Source organism: Dermochelys coriacea, chromosome 2 (genome assembly GCF_009764565.3).
Source record: "Dermochelys coriacea isolate rDerCor1 chromosome 2, rDerCor1.pri.v4, whole genome shotgun sequence".
Taxonomy (NCBI): Eukaryota; Metazoa; Chordata; order Testudines; family Dermochelyidae; genus Dermochelys; species Dermochelys coriacea.
In genome coordinates this window covers 75559781-75576997 of record NC_050069.1, presented here as the reverse complement: position 1 = coordinate 75576997, position 17217 = coordinate 75559781, and the positions used below count along the sequence as shown (strand labels likewise).

Here is a 17217-nt window from a genome sequence, read left to right as displayed (position 1 = left end):
AGGCCCAAAACTGGACACAGTACTCCAGATGAGGCCTCACCAATGTCGAATAGAGGGGAATGGTCACGTCCCTCGATCTGCTGGCAATGCCCCTACTTATACATCCCAAAATGCCATTGGCCTTCTTGGCAACAAGGGCACATGGTTGACTCGTATCCAGCTTCTCGTCCACTGTAACCCCTAGGTCCTTTTCTGCAGAACTGCTGCCTAGCCATTCAGTCCCTAGTCTGTAGCGGTGCATGGGATTCTTCCGTCCTAAGTGCAGGACTCTGCACTTGTCCTTGTTGAACCTCTTCAGATTTCTTTTGGCCCAATCCTCTAATTTGTCTAGGTCCCTCTGTATCCTATCCCTACCCTCCAGCATATCTACCTCTCCTCCCAGTTTAGTGTCATCTGCAAACTTGCTGAGGGTGCAATCCACACCATCCTCCAGATCATTAATGAAGATATTGAACAAAACCGGCCTGAGGACCAACCCTTGGGGCACGCCACTTGATACCGGCTGCCAACTAGACATGGAGCCATTGATCACTACCCGTTGAGCCCGACAATCTAGCCAGCTTTCTATCCACCTTATAGTCCATTCATCCAGCCCATACTTCTTTAACTTGCTGGCAAGAATAGTGTGGGAGACCATGTCAAAAGCTTTGGCTAAAGTCAAGGAACAACACGTCCACTGCTTTCCCCTCATCCACAGAGCCAGTTATCTCATCATAGAAGGCAATTAGATTAGTCAGGCATGACTTGCCCTTGGTGACTCCATGCTGACTTTTCCTGATCACTTTCCTCTAAGTGCTTCAGAATTGATTCCTTGAGGACCTGCTCCATGATTTTTCCAGGGACTGAGGTGATGCTGACTGGCCTGTAGATCCCAGGATCCTCCTTCTTCCCTTTTTTAAAGATGGGCACTACATTAGCCTTTTTCCAGTTGTCCTGGACCTCCTCCGATTGCCATAAGTTTTCAATGATAATGGCCAATGGCTCTGCAATCACATCCGCCAACTCCTTTAGCACTCTCGGATGCAGCGCATCCGGCCCCATGGACTTGTGCTCGTCCAGTTTTTCTAAATAGTCCTGAACCACTTCTTTTTCCACAGAGGGTTGGTCACCTCCTCCCCATGCTGTGCTGCCCAGTGCAGTAGTCTGGGAGCTGACCTTGTTCGTGAAGACAGAGGCAAAAAAAGCATTGAGTATATTAGCTTTTTCCACATCCTCTGTCACTATGTTGCCTCCCTCATTCAGTAAGGGGCCCATACTTTCCTTGACTTTCTTCTTGTTGCTAACATACCTAAAGAAACCCTTCTTGTTACTCTTAACATCTCTTGCTAGCTGCAACTCCAGGTGCGATTTGGCCTTCCTGATTTGACTCCTGCATGCCTGAGCAATATTTTTATACTCTTCCCTGGTCATTTGTCCAATCTTCCATTTCTTGTAAGCTTCTTTTTTGTGTTTAAGATCAGTGAGGATTTCACTCTTAAGCCAAGTTGGTCGCCTGCTATATTTACTATTCTTTCTACACATCGGGATGGTTTGTCTCTGTAACCTCAATAAGGATTCTTTAAAATACAGCCAGCTCTCCTGGACTCCTTTCCCCCTCATGTTATTCTCCCAGGGGATCCTGCCCATCAGTTCCCTGAGTTTGTCAAAGTCTGCTTTTTTGAAGTCCGGGGTCCATATTCTGCTGCTCTCCTTTCTTCTGTACACGCACCCTCCCCTGGGGTCCCTAATCATATTTTCCATCAACGAAAGGGATAAGCAGGGTCAGGCAAGTGGTACCCCCAAGAACAAAGACGCCAAAAGGCTAGACTTATTTGGCAGAAAAATTTATTCGACAGCCAGCCTTCAATTTAGGGTGTCTAGCCATCAAGACCTACTTGGCAGATACAATTTTAACCTGTGGGACTCCATCAGCAAGTTCAAGGAGAGCCTCCCACAGGATCAGGCTCAGGAGTTTGCTACCTTCATGGAAAAGGGCAAGGCTGTGGCCAGCAGTGTCCTCCAGATGGCCTGAGATGCCACGGACTCTGTGTCCAGAGCGGTTGCCTTTGCGATAACCATGAGGCACAACTCCTGGTTACAGACCTCTGGGCTGTCCCAGGAGATGCAAACTGCTCTCTAGGACTTCCCTTTTGAGGGAATGGGACTATTCTTGGAGCTGACTGATGCAAGGCTCCATGGCCTTAAAAACTCCCAGGCCACCCTCCGCTCCTTGGGCCTGCATACTCCTCAGCAGGCCAGAAAGCCATTCCACCCTCCACCTCCTCTGCTGTTGTTGAGGTTTTGGGGTGCCCCTCGGTCTGGCTCCTACAAAAAGGAGGACAGAGACAGGGGTTTTAAGCAATGCCACCAGTCGTCATCTTGTCCCCCTTCCCAGCCTGGTCTGCTTCCCGTCCTCCCTTTTCACAAGCAGCTTCTCGTTCAGGAGGCCAAAACCTCCTGTGCCTGGGGGCAGTGAAAGAGGTTCCTCGGAACATGAAAGGCAGAGGATTCTACTCCCACTACTTCCTAATTCCAAAGGCGAAAGGGGGCCTCAGACCTATTCTAGACCTGTGTCTCCTCAGTAAGTCCCTCAAGAAGTTGAAGTTTTGCATGGTCTCCCTAGCCTCCATCATTCCATCCCTGGATCCAGGAGACTGTACGCCACCCTCGATTTAAAGGAGACATATTTCCATATTTCTGGGGCACTGGCATTTTCTCCATTTCACATTGGGCCAGTGCCATTTCCAGTTCACGGCAATGCTCTTTGGTCTCTCGTCAGCCCTGAGAGTGTTCACAAAGTGTACAGTGCCATTGACTGCTTACCTGCAATGTGGGGGAATCCAAATCTACCAGTAGCTCCACTATTGGTTGATAAAGTGCTGGTCCTCAGATCAGGTGTGACTCCACTCTGGCCAGAGCCTTCCTCCCCAAGACTCGATTCCATGGGTGACCTCATCTTGTCTTCGCGTGCCCAACTGATCACCACCGCCTACACGTGCCTAAAACTGTTAGGTCACGTGGCGGCATTCACTTAAGTGGTCTGGCATGTGCGACTCCGTCTCAAACCCCTACAGGCATGGCTGACGTCGATCTATGTCCCCAGTTGGCATGGCATGGACTGACTGGTCAGGATCCCGGACAGTGAACTGTCATTTCTTAACTGGTAGCAAGATCCCGCGTCGGGGCTGGAAGAAGTCCCCTTTGCAGCCCCAGTCTCATTGGTGACTCTTGCTTCTGACATTTCAGACCTAGGATGGGGAGCCCACCTGGGCAATCTCGGTATGCAAGGTTGTTGGTCCAGTTACAATCGATCCCTGCACATCAACGTCTGGGAACTCAGGGTGGTTCGCCTAGCCTGTGAAGCCTTTCTGCCCCACATACAAGACATGGTGGTTCAGGTCCTGACAGACAATATGGCCACTGTCTTCTATATCAACAGTCAGGGCAAAGCCAGGTCATCTGCCCTCTGCCTAGAAGTTCTACGGCTCTGGAACTTCTGTCTGTAGCATGACATCCATCTCATAACCGCTCACCGCCCAGGGGCCAAGAACGCTTGGGCAGATTGCCTCAGCAGGACATTCTCTTCTTGCCACAAGTGGTCCCTTCATCCGGAGGTGGTCAGTTCTATCCCCCACAAATGGGGAATCCATCTAGCGGCCATCTCAGCCTTCCACCTGCTGCTCAAGGGCAGGTCGGTTTTCTCTCAGGATATCACGGCGAGATTCCTTAAGGGGCTGGAGCGCCTCTACTCACATATCCAGGATCCTGTTCCTCCGTGGGACCTGAATCTCTTGCTGTCATGGCTCACGGGTTCCTCCTTCCAGCCTCTGGCTTCCTGCTGTCGTCTTCTCCTCTCCTGGAAGGTTGCATTCCTTGTCATGGTGACATCAGCCCGCCAGGTGTCCGAGATTCGGACATTCACCTTGGAGCCGCCTTACACGGTCTTCTTCAGGACAAGGTCCAGCTAAGACCACATCTGGCCTTCCTTCCCAAGGTAGTATCTCGATTTCATTCGAGCCAAGACGTTTACTTACCAATCTTCTTTCCGAAGACGCATAAGTTGGAGGAGGAGCACAGCTACATGCTCTGGGCGTCAGGTGGGCTGTGGCCTTCTACATTGACAGAATCAAGCCATTCCGTAAATCGAGGCAATTATTCGCCACTGTGACCAACAGGATGAAAGGTCACCCTGTATCTGCTCAAATAATTTCTTCTTGGAAAGCCTGCATTCGCTTCTGCTATCATCAAGACAAGGTGCTGCCCCTGGCGATCATCACCGCCCACTTTACCAAGGCACAGGCCTGTTTGGCAGCCTTTCTGGCCCAAGTGCCTATCCAGGACATCTGTAGGGCCGCTACCTAGTCGTCTGTCCATACCTTTACGTCCCACTATGCGCTTACTCAGCAGGCCCGGGACAGTGCTGGCTTTGGTAGAGCAATACTGCAAGCCGCAAAGCTCTGAACTCCGAGTCTACCTCCATAGATACTCCTTGTGAGTCACCTAGAATGGAATTGACATGAGCAACCACTTGTTGACCTGAATTTTGTGGGTTAGTTGTTATGGCTCGCCACTGATCGCATCTGACCAGAAGATTTATAGGTTCTTGTCCAATTCAGACTACAGGGTCCGAGAACTCAGAGAGTTCTATATCGGGAGAGGACTCTCGGGGTATTTTGCAAAACACTTGCACTGTGGAAAACACCAAATTGATAAAAGCTTTATTGAGATTAACAGAATAATAAATGCTATGAAATTTATGACAGAAAAACAGTAACCATTCCTATTTGAGCCAAAGATGTACCAAAGCTTATGCTCTAATAAATTTGTTAGTCTCTAAGGTGCTACAAGTACTCTTGTTTTTTTTACTTTTAACTGATTATACTTTTAGCTATTTAGTGGATCTTACAGGATATAGGCTGGTAGGCTTCTTGCATTTCAGCAAAACTTATTCTATGTATAATTAGGAAAAATATATCATCTGCCTCCACATATCCTAAATTCATAGGAATTAATACTTATAACATATAAGAATAAAATGGATTAATTCAAAAAGACAAACTTATTATTTGCTACGGCTGGCTGAATTAGTAGGATATAATAGCTAGCAAAGTAATCGTATGGGCTACGCACTCAAGGAAGAAAAATGGTTACCTACCTTTTAATAACTGTTGTTCTTTGAGATGTGTTGCTCATGTCCATTCCATTACCCATCCTCTTGCCCCTCTGTTGGAGTTGCCGGCAAGAAGGAATTGAGAGGGCATAGGGCCGGCGGCGCCTGAGATACTGCCATATGAGTGCAGCACTCCAGAGGGTGTCACAGCCAGCCCTACTGATACTGCTAAGGCAAAACTCTCCGACAGCTGGGCACATGGGTGCACGCACACCTAGAATGGAGTGGACATGAGCAACACATCTCGAAGAACAACAGTTACGAAAAGCTAGGTAACCGTTTTTTCTATAAGGTAAGTAACTTTCTCTTTTTTGCTTGTTTTTTTACAAGGAAGTTTGGCCTTCCTCAGAGAAAGAATAATCACTCAATCACTCAAAACAGCATACATAATTTCTTAAAGAGCACAGAACATTTCAAATAGGGCCAAATTCAGACAGCCTCTTCCATATGTCCGTAAGTGGGGTAAAGAGACAGTCTTGCATCTATAGTCTTTTTTTATTTTCTCAAAAATAGAACTTCTGAATGGCTTCAGAAATTATCACCGCATGAAGAAATATGATCTCTTTAGAGCTGACTAACATCAAGACAGTTATGCTATGATGTTCCCTGAAGCACCACTCTGCTTCCCAGTTTTGAGACATTGGCTTTGGATTGGCATTCAGCTGCTGGCTGAGTTTGAAGTACTCATGCCTGGAGACTTCTACTGCAGGAAGGAGGAGGAGCAAAGGAAGAGAAGCCATGTTGGAAAAACTACTGATGTAAAAAAGAAATATTCAAGACATTTTTTTTAACTTGAGAAGAAAATACAAATATGTGGCCTGAATCTGGGAAGTATAGAATTGGCCATTGCTCCACTGAATATAATGGAAGTTGAAAGCATTCAGCACCCCCCAAGAGGTGCTCAGTGCCATGCAAAATCAGGCCCAAATTAGACAAATAGAAGTTAAACAGCGTGGACTAAAATATTGCCTCAGTTTAAAATTAGTAATCAACAGGGACAAATTGAGAGCTTATTATTAATTATCTTTTTTTTTAAACTAAAAAATGCAACAAAAAGAGTACTTCATCCTCTCAAGTTGAAAACAGTTGAACTCCATCAGTTCTTCTAAAGCAGCCCCAGAATATGGGCTTATTTCTTAGCACTACACATTGCTATCAGCAATATTATGCTTATGGGATTGTTTGCATTTCCATAAGAAGATTTTATTCTATGAACTGTTACAGGCAGAATCAATAGAAATCCAACAGAATGCATTTCATTTTCTTGGGAGCCAAAATGGCAAAAATCCTAGGAAATTCAGACTGTTAAATTATTAATTTTAATTATTTGGTTATATCAAGTGTATTACAAAACTACTTGTAATCTGTAAATCATATAATTTGGTTCTGTTTTTTTTTATTATATTTGATCGTAAGTGACTATCTGTAATTGCTTTCCCTGAAGTATCTGTCCTTCTCAGAAACTGAGCTGTCACCCCACTCAGGTGATGTCAGCTCAAAAGGTGTAGATCTTTGCTGCTCACATGATAAAACCAAACATATGCTGTCCAGACTACTTTTGCACAAAACAGGAACAAAAATATTTAATAATTTTGCTTTAAATTATGGTTTAATTTGGAAAACAACTTTCCCTGTTTTCTAGGGTGTTATATTCTGTGCCCCTGGATTTCTCCTGGCACTGATTATAGCTTGACTTTATTATTAGCCCTGCGTGGATACAAAATTTTGATCCGCATCCATCTGCGATCTGCAAACATGGTCCACAGATATCCATAGATTTGCATGGCTCTATTTATTATGCATTACTTTGGTTGTTTAAATCTTAAAGGGTGTGTGTGTGTGAGAGAGAGAGAAATATGAGCATATGAATTTCAATTTTTGTTGACTTAGTACTTCATATATCTCCCCTTCCTCTTATCCTTTTCCCTTGAATTCCTTCATCACCATAATTTTCACACTGGTGTATCTCTTCTGAAGAGATGCATAAATTCTTTCCCAAGACTGTCTATGCTGTTTTGTCCTGAGAAACTTACTCTGCCCCATCTTCCCTGGGATTGAATGAGCTGCAGTGTAATTTAGGGCACCTACAGCTTCTGTTAGCCTCAGTGGTGGTAGGGAGCAAACAGGACCCATAGTTTTCACTTTCACTCTCCAAGCCTCCTTTGGAGCCCAATTAAATGGCTTTTTTTATTTAATCTTTGCAAGTAATTATCATACACTTGAACTGTCCCTTGCGTTTCTACATAATTCATCTGTTTACAGTTTTATGGGAAACTGCTTATTTCATATAAGAACTTTGACCTCAATGGGCTTTGAGTCAGAACCTAATACTTGAAGAATAAATAAGTTGAATTTTTAAAGAGTCAATATTAATGAGCTCTTTGTATATTGTTTATTAAATAGACTCTTTAATAGTCCACCACTGAAGATATTGTATCATTCTTATTTTTGCTGAATTGCAGCTTTTCTGACAGACTGTATTTAACAACCCTGGTTTCACAGATTATAGAGACAGATGTAAAATATAAACTGGATAGATAGTTTTACTCAGTAGTCCTCTTCATTCAGCTCAGACAAAAAATAGAGAAAAGCTTGTAGTTCCAAGAATTTCACAGGTTTCAGAGTAGCAGCCGTGTTAGTCTGTATTCGCAAAAAGAAAAGGAGTACTTGTGGCACCTTAGAGAATAACAAATTTATTTGAGCATAAGCTTTCGTGAGCTACACGTAGCTCACGAAAGCTTATGCTCAAATAAATTTTAGTCTCTAAGGTGCCACAAGTACTCCTTTTCTTTTTAAGAATTTCACAAACGGTTTTTAAAAAATTATAGTCCTATATTCATCCCCTGTATGACACGGACAATTTGGAAAAACTCTATTTTTGTGTTTTCAAGAAGATTCCTGCAGATGGCAGAATCAAAGTTTTAATTGAGTAGGTAAAATAGTAAGCCCGTTTAATTAGCTCTAGTCACGTCTTATCTATATACATATTTAATAATGGACCAATTAGCATAGTATCTATTTTATATTTTGTCCTCAGTATAATCCCTCTACATGATATGGTTTCATAGCTATTGCTGCAACGTATTCAGTCCGTAGTAGTCAGCATAGGCACAGACTCCATGAGTGCTCCAGAAAAAAAATAGTGGGTGCTCAGCACCCACCGGTGGGCCCCTCCTCGCATCTACCCCCCAGTGCCTCCAGCTGGTGGCAGGCCCCATCAATCAGCTCCCTCCCACCCAGCGCCTCCTGCCTGCCGTGGATCAGCTATTAGTGGCATGCAGGAGGCGCTGGGAGTAAGGGGAGAAACGGGAGCAGAAAGAGGCAGGGGAGAGTGCAGAACGGGGAGGGAAGAGCAGGGGCAGGGCTGGGCAAGGTCATGGGAACTTCTCCAGATGCCAGGGAGTGGAAGGGGCAGGACCAGGGTTCTGGCTGCAGGGACATTGCTCTGCAGTGTAGTGGGCTGGCAGCTGCCTGAGAGAGCCTGGCTGGGGAGGTGGCTTCCGCTCCCCATGTGGGCTCGGGTGACAGGGACTGGGGGTGAGCAAGTCAGAGCCCTCCTTCCCCCAGCACATTTCCGGCTCGCTCAGCCGCAGTCCCCGGCAGCCAAGCCTGGGCAGGCTAATTTAGGCAGCTGCTGGGCTGCAGAGCATTAGAAGAGGCTCCCCTTTCCTCCCCTCCCAGGCTGCCTCACACCAGGGAGAGTGCCAGAACATGTTGGGGACCAGGTGCAGTGGGAGGACAGTGTTCCCCCCCCCCCCTTGCAGGTAACATGCATCTGGGAGAGCGTGGTGGTCCTCAGCTGGATGGGTGGTGTTGGCTGGAAGGGGGCATGTGCCCTCCCCTTTAGATCGTGCCCTCCCCCCACCATATGGGGAGGCATCAGTTGTTTATGGGATGCCCTCGGAGGAAGAGGCAGAATGGGGCGGGAAGAGGCGGAGCGGGGGAAGGGATGGAGTGGAGGCATGGCCTGGGACGGAGCGGGGGTTAAGTACCCTCCAGGAAATCAGGAAGACAACGCCTATGGTAGTCAGGATTCCTGCATACCATTAAAGTATTTTTCTTGTTGCTAACATAAATGGTTGGTTAGTTCTAAGTAACCTACCTCCTTGTTCTGCAGAATTGCTACCAACATACCTCTAGGCTTGCTTTCCCTAGGTACTGCATCACTGAATGCAAAAACGTAATTCTGCCTTGGCAATGGAATAAAGTAGAATGAGGTCTTCAGCAGTTTGACAAGAACTTCCATAAATTATCCAAAGTAGAAAGGAAAACACTCCAAGTAACATCCTCACGCAAACAAACCAAACAAACAACCAACCTTGAAGCTGCCAAAATTATAGCTGTCCAGTCTGCCTCCTCACCCGTACACACACCTTTGATGCGCAAGCAGAGACATTTGATGATTTAATTGGCATAAAAATCCAAGAGCCAAATTAATTAAACATTAAAGCAGCATTCTGTACTTTCCCATTTCGTCTTTTGCCAGCAATCCAGGCTGCTTCTCCTGGTTTTTGAGAGAGCATCTGTCAACAGGAGTAAGAGCCCAGTTTCTGAGTAATTAAATATAACTATTTGTAAGAATATAAATAATCAAATAGGTTGTGGTTCTGTATACTTTGTATTTCTGCCATGTGCAAGACTTAATTGGGATCCTGAAATAGCTGGTTACACATTTCTTTTGGTGAGGAAATGTTCTTCTTTGTACAATATTAACTCTGTCAGGTGTCAATTTTCAGACTGGAGAACAACCTGAGAATAGTGGAAATGGGGTTTCTCTTGTCTTTTCTAGGGTTTCATATAAAGTTAAGAATTAATTTGAGAATATTTTGGTATTTTCAAATCTGGCTCATTTTCATGTATATTATTAAAAAACAGAACACAGTGTGTTTCACCTTGTCAGATCATCATCTTGTCCTACAGCAATTTTCTGAACTTGCTGCTGGATCAGCTGACCTAATTATATGCTGCATAGTCAAAATAGCAAAACTTTGTTTATTAGAACTGGATATTTCAAATGCTAGATTGGCCTCACTAGTTCTTTTTTTTTTTTTATTTTAAAAAAAGTTTGATTATAATTTTTGTGTGTGTTTGAAGTTAATTTGAGTGACTCAAATCGTTTTTAGAATACATGAATATTAAAATTGTGGGGTAGGTCTAGTGAAGTAAACATCCAATTACCTTAAAGGCAGAGAATTTTTGTGGTGGGAAAATCTGTTTATGAATGCCACACGATTTAGAGTTAGCTGAGAACCACAACAAGCATTCAAGTATAATTCACGAAAGAGTGAATATTCTCAAGATAGTTCATGAGAGCGTGAATATTCTAAAGTTTGTTTTTAGGTACTGAAAACCTGCCCAGACTTTGGCATCATAAGTTTATTAGAAGCTTGTGCATAAGCAGAACTTAACTGTTTTAGATTACTCTTGAGGTTAGATTTTCACCTAACAGTGCGTCTTGAGAGGAGGAGAAAGACTTGTAATAATAATAGAATAAAATCCAGTTCTTGAATAGCACTTTTTATCAGATGATCTCAAAATGCTTTACAAAAGAGGAAAATGAGGCAGTATGAGCTGAAGTGGCTTGCCCAAGATCATCCAACAGGCCGAGCTGAGAGCAGAACTCCGGTCTCCTGGGTAGACCTGATGAGAAATTCTGGCAGAATGTTTTCCATCAGAAAACGCTGATTTGTTGAAAGCAAAATGTTTCAGTGAAATCTGCTGCTTTTGGTAAAAACTTGTTTTGAAATGAAAATTGAAACAAAGTGTTTTGATAAGGTTGAAAAGTCCCATTTCAAGGTTTTTGGACATTTTTAGATCTCTACACAAATGCAAGGAGTGTGGGGAATAAACAGGAAGCACTGGAAGTATTATTAGTACATAAGCTAAGCTATGATTTAAAGTCTCATGACTGGAATGTTGGTATAGAGGTGTATAGCTTGTTCAGAAAGTAGAGGCGGGAAAAAGAGGGAGGAGGAGATATAGATATAGATATAAAATTAATTGTTATGAGATGTAGAAGGTGGGAGGCAGACCAGTTGAGAGTCTCTGGATAAAGATAAAAGTGTTAACAATAGGGCTGCTGTCATGGGAGAAGTCTGCTATAGACCACCAAAGCAGGAAAATGGAAGAGAAGGTTGATGAGGCATTTCTGAAACAAATAAGAGAAATATCCACAACACAGGACCCGATAGTAATGGGGGACTTTAACCCAGACATATGTTGGGAAAGTAGTAGAGCAAAACACATCATTTCCAATCAGTTCTTGGAATGTATCAGGGCAATTGTTTGTTCCAGAAAGTGGAGGAAGTAACCGGGGGACAGTCATTTTAGACTTGATTCTGACCAACAGGGAGTAATTGTTAGCAAATCTGAAAGTGAAAGGCAATTTGGGTGACCGTAATCATGAAAAGATAGATTTCGTGATTCGAAGGAAAGGAAGGAGTAAGGGCAGTAGCATTAGGATAATGGGCTTTAACAAACTCGGAGAACTGGTAGGTAAGGTCCAATGGGAAGAAAATCTAGGGGGGAAAAAGGAGTTCAGGAGAGCTTGCAGTTCCTAAGGGAGACAATATTAAGGGCACAACTGCAAGGTCAAATTGATGGAATACAAAAGAACAGCACAAGTATGTAGGGAAAAAATCATAAAGGCTAAGTCACAAAATGAGTTACACCTAGAAGGGCCATAAACAGCAAGAAGAGGTTCTTGAAATACACTTTCCTTCATTTTTCTCTTACTCCTAATGTATGTCCTTTACTTAGTGGGGAAGGAGAGCTAATAACTGATAACCTTGAGAAAGCTGAGGTGCTTAATGCCTATTTTGCTTCAGTCTTCACTAAAAAGACTAATGATCACCAGATACTCAACACAATTAATATTGACAACCAGGGGGAAGGAATGCAAGCCAAAATAGAGAACAGGTTAAAAGAATATTTAGATAAGTTACATCTAACTTAGAAATTCATCCTAGGTTACGTAAGGAACTAGCTGAAGCAATTATCTTTGAAAATTCCTGGAGGATGGGAGAGGTTCCAGAAGACTGGAGAAGGGCGAACATAGTACCTATCTTTAAAAAGGGGAACAACAAGGACCTGGGGAACTATAGACCAGTCAGCCTAACTTTAATACCTGGAAAGATACTGGAGCAAATTATTAAACAATCAATTACCTGGAGGATAATAAGGTTATAAGAAATAGTCAGCATGGATTTGTCGAGTACAAATCATGTCAAAACAACTTTAATTTCCATTTTTCATAGATTAACTGACCTAATGGATCAGAGGGAAGCAGTAGCGATGTATCTGGATTTTAGTGAGGCTTTTGACACAGTTCCCCATGACATACTCATAAGCAAACAAGGGAAATGTGGTTTAGTTGTATTTACTATAGGTGGGTGCACAATTGGTTGAAAGACTGTACTCAAAGCGTAGTTATCAATGGTATACTGTCAAGTTGGGAGAGCATATCTACTGTGGTCCCGCAGAGGTCAGTTTTGGGTCTGGTACTATGTAATATTTTCATTAATGATTTGGATAATGGGTTAGAGAGTGTGCTTATAAAATCTGCAGATGACCCCAAGCTGGGAGGGGTTGCAAGCACTTTGGATGACAGGATTAGTCTGCAAAATTGACAAATTGAAAAATTGGTCTGAATTCAACAATATTAAATTCAATAAAAACAGGTGTCCTTAGGAAGGTAAAATCAAATGCACAAATAAAAAATGGGGCATAACTGGCTAGATGTTAGTACTGCTGAAAAGGATCTGGGGGTTATAGTGGATCACAAACTGAAAATGAGTCATCAATGTAATGCAGCTGCAAAAAAAGACTAATATGAACAGGAGTGTTGTATGTAATACATGGATGGTAAATATCCTGCTCTACTTGACACTGGTGAGGTCCGAGCTACAGTACTACATCCAATTCTTGGCATGACACTGTCTTTTCTATATACACCTTGGGTGGCTCTTCTCCCCACCACCCAAGGTGTATACAAGCTGCTTCAAAAATAGTGTTGTTTTTTTTAAATGGTGTATCGTACTGTCCTCAGTATTTGGAATACACAGAGAGACTTTAATGCTTTGTTCAGTTCATGACATCTATATAGAATATGTTTTGTGACGATGTGGTTTTTAAGAAAGCAGGTTCGTAGCCTGGTGTTGTATTATTTCACTTTGTTTGTTTAACACATCCAAACAGTTTTGACTGCTTTATCAAAAGAAATGAGAGGAGTCTGACAGTGATGTGAATCTGTGTGCCACTACTCTGGTCTGTAGGACACGTCTTCCTAACTTTTTATTTTGTTTTTGTCACTTTGCTTACTTTTCAGGAGGCAAATCCGGTGTATTAATTGTGAAGATCTTAGAGGTACATGAGGAATGCGCTATGCAAGTTGCTCTCTGCCAGCAGTTGGGACAGCTGTCTGCTGACAGTTCCTCTGAAGAGGTTGTCGTTGATACTGAGCCCAGAGTCAAAGTTCTCTTTACAAAGGAAACAGCAGCTCAACTCAAGGGAGGCCCACAGGATATTGTCCACATCTATCCTCCCTGGTAAGTACAATACATTGGTTGCACCAGCCGTAGTGTTAAAAGATAAGGTATTTTTATCTGACTATTCATCACATTATTACAGAAAAGGCTCCAGAGAGTCAGGCCTTGTGTCTTTGGTGGCTTGTGAGAATTTTTGACAGACATGTTAATGTAATGCTAGGTTAGGTAACAAGGAAATGTAATACATGCTTGTGTTGCTGTGGGCTTTGATTTTGTTTTTCATTTAATATTTTCATGTTTAGAATTCATGAAAAACATTTTACAACGATAATGCCAATTAAATACATTTTCTGGTGGGGTAAAGTGAGTCAGGAATATTCCTGTGTTGTCTTTAGTTTGGGCATATCCCTGTTGGTGGAAAAGTCTATTCTAACTGTGCAGTACTCAGCAGATACTCCATGGAAGGATAATGTGTCTGAAAAAAGTAAAATAAATCACTCACTACTTATCATTAAGACTACAGTAAATGGCTGGTTATCATTTTCACTGCTAACTCTCTTCCACTCCACAAACTCAACTGTAGCACGCATTGTTAATTTTCTCTGGAACTTGTTAAAATATAACTTTGGCTGAACTGTTTAACTTTTCTGCACTGAGGGCAGCATAAGGTGACTATATTTTTAGAATGAAGGATTGGTTGTAGCGGGTAGGCGTTGTAGCACTGGGTCAGCAGTTTGGAGACTTTTTAGGGTAGAGCTGTTGCTCTTCTCCTCACCACCCAAGGTGTATACAGACTGAAAAATAGAAAAAAAATTTTCTGCTAATATCTTTCTCATAGTCATCTCAGGTATTATCCCAAACAGCAGTAGGTAAAAGTATCTGCATCACCTCTTCCCACCGGGCATCCCTTCCCCTGCCGCACTTCAGGGGGTAGGGATAAGAGGTCCCAGGAAGGCTGTTAGGAAGTTTTGGGGCTTGCTCCCAGTCACTACCTTCACAGTGCACGCTGCCCAGGTGCCTTTGCACACACAGCCCCAGGGAGAGCAGGGATGGGGGAGGAGCCGGGAGCAAGCAGGCTGCTCTGCAGGGTAGGGGAGTGGCAGGGCTCCCAGTTCAGCATGATTGGGGGAGGGATGACCTACAACATCCCGGTGGCCAAAGCCGCTTCGTGCCTGTCAACTTTGCTCCATGCTCCAGGCAAGCTCCGTGCAGCAGCAGCGAGGAGGAGCCGGAGCTTCCGCCGCAAGAGGAGCAGAAACTGGGAGCGGATTTGGCCAGGCAGTAATGGTGCTTCCAGCCACTTTGCTGCTGCCTGCAGCGCTGCTCCTCTTCTGCCAGGAACTCTGGAATATATCCAGAGGTCTTCTGGGACTCAAGTCAAGCTGGGACTGAGTGCACACAAGAAATCAATAGGCCTTGGACCCCAGGTCCCAGCTTAACACTGACTCGGACCCTCCAGCCCTGCAGAGTCCTGGGATGCAATGGGGGGGTAGGTACCAGCACTTGAAGAAGAAATGGCAGTTACTTATTGGTAACTGGAAGTTCTTTTCAATTTGTGGTCTGTATCTGTATTCCACTACCTGCCCTCCATTCCCTCTGCTCCATACTTCTCTGGATTTGTGTTAGGAGGCGGAATTGGAGAGGTGTTGGCCTGCACTGCCTCTTCTGCCCTCAGTCAGGAGCACAAGGAGATCTGCGCCTGTGTGAGCCAATGGAAAATGCTTGCTAGAATTTCTGGACTCAGGCACCTGGTGCACATGTGTACCTACATGTGGAATACAGATAAGGACCACACAGCTTGAAGAACTTCTAGTTTACAGGTATGTAATCTCTATTTATGCATAGTCTCTTGGAACCCAACACAGAAAAAGCAGGTCTTTTGCAAGCTCCTTAAGCACTGAGCAATTGCTGAACCCCGACAGGGTTCTTCATATTGGCAAAAGATCATCTTAAGAAGTCAGAATATTTATGAATGGGACATTTCAGAATTGTTAGAGCTGCTCTCATAATTTCTGTTGTTGTAAAGGCTTATTTTTAAAAACTGGTGAATAGTGGTAAAATTCCGTGATATCTGATCTGCAGTCCCATTTTACATCATTTTGGTGTTTTGATGCCATATTTTAAATGAAGTTGGCCTGGATGTGGTTAAAATAAACCATTTTTCTTGTTTTTTAAAAAAGGTTATAATTTGAAAGTTCTAATTTTACGTAAGTTTGAAACTTGTCTTGTATTTAGTGGATGTTTCCTCCACTACACTAAAAAAATAATGTAGGAGTGGAGGTTATTTGGTTAAACTGTCGTTTAAGAGTAATAAAATATCCTTCACTACTTTTGGATTGAATAAACATTTTTATAATTTGAAGGAGGAAAAAACATGAGGGAAAAACATGTTCATATGTCTCTTCCAAAGATAATGGGACAAGTCTATCCCTGATGTAAATCTATTGAAGTCAGTGGAGTTACTCCGTGGATTAAGTTGACCCAATATGTTATGAATTGAATATCTTTTGTTACTGTGTTATAATATATATGGCTAGTAACGTTAGAAAAGGTAAAACAAAAAGTGATTTTTTTTTCAAGCTTAGAATAGGGTACTCAATATTTATTTTTAAAGTCACAGTTTAAAGCGTTGGATCCAAGACTTTACATGATCCTTTTAAGTTTGGCACAAAATCATATACAGTAGATAAAATGAAGCTTTGAATAGTCAAGATTCACTTCTATAACGTTAATAAATGATTCCATCACATCAGTGTTATGATTCAGCATTTCAGACATCACTAGTTAGAAAACAGGAATCAACAGGACTGTGGATGTGGACAGAAGTACGTACGAGTCTACAATGAGTGTTATCATATGAAATACAGCTGTGGCCTTTAAAGCAGAACTTCATTTTCTAAAATAAAGCTATTTTTTAACATGTGAACAGGTTCAAAAAGCATCTGAAAACACCAAAACACTGTTTAAATAGAACTTCTATTTTTAAAATGAGCTTATTTACACATTTATTTATAACATCAATCAGAAACAAAGGAAACTGAATAAGAAAATAGGATGTTAAAATAAGGTTGAGGTTTGACCTATATCAACAAAGAAAGTTGTGGCAAAGGCCGCCACCTCATCCATAAATCATCCTGGTATACTTGGAACACATGGCACAGTATGTAAGTTTATCCACTCTTTTGAGGTGCTTGCAGTGTGACGCAGAATGGGGTGAGTTAAGAGAGGACTGCTTCTGTTGGTGTAAGTTAAATCTGTAGGGTAACATTTTCAAATACGTTCTTCAAATTACTCTCCAGAGTTTTGCACTGAATCTTTGTGCACACAGATTGATCACCTGAGCATGTGAATAAGGTCATTAGACACACCAGTGCTGATTTGTGCATGTGCAAAACTTGCATGCACAATTTAGGAGCCAGTGTTTAAAGAATTTACTCTTCACATTATTTACAGTTTCAGAGGATGAGTTTGTATGTGGACATTTTTTGAGCACAAATCACAACTTGACATAAAAAGACAAAAATGTTGCATAAGCAAATGGGTCCTGCATGCATATTTTTGGAAGCAGTGTTTGGATTTGTC

At 42.7% G+C, this 17217-nt stretch overlaps 1 protein-coding gene across 6 annotated transcripts in view; it reads left to right on the top strand.

Moving 5' to 3' along the window:
* SPIDR (scaffold protein involved in DNA repair) overlaps nucleotides 1–17217 on the top strand; it is a 318808-nt gene that overhangs the window by 119583 nt on the left and 182008 nt on the right. For all 6 annotated transcript variants that reach the window (XM_038388517.2, XM_043507890.1, XM_043507888.1 and 3 more), the window contains one exon: nucleotides 13476–13695. In XM_038388517.2, coding sequence (XP_038244445.1) covers nucleotides 13476–13695 — 220 coding nt within the window. The remainder of the gene's footprint in view (nucleotides 1–13475; nucleotides 13696–17217) is intronic.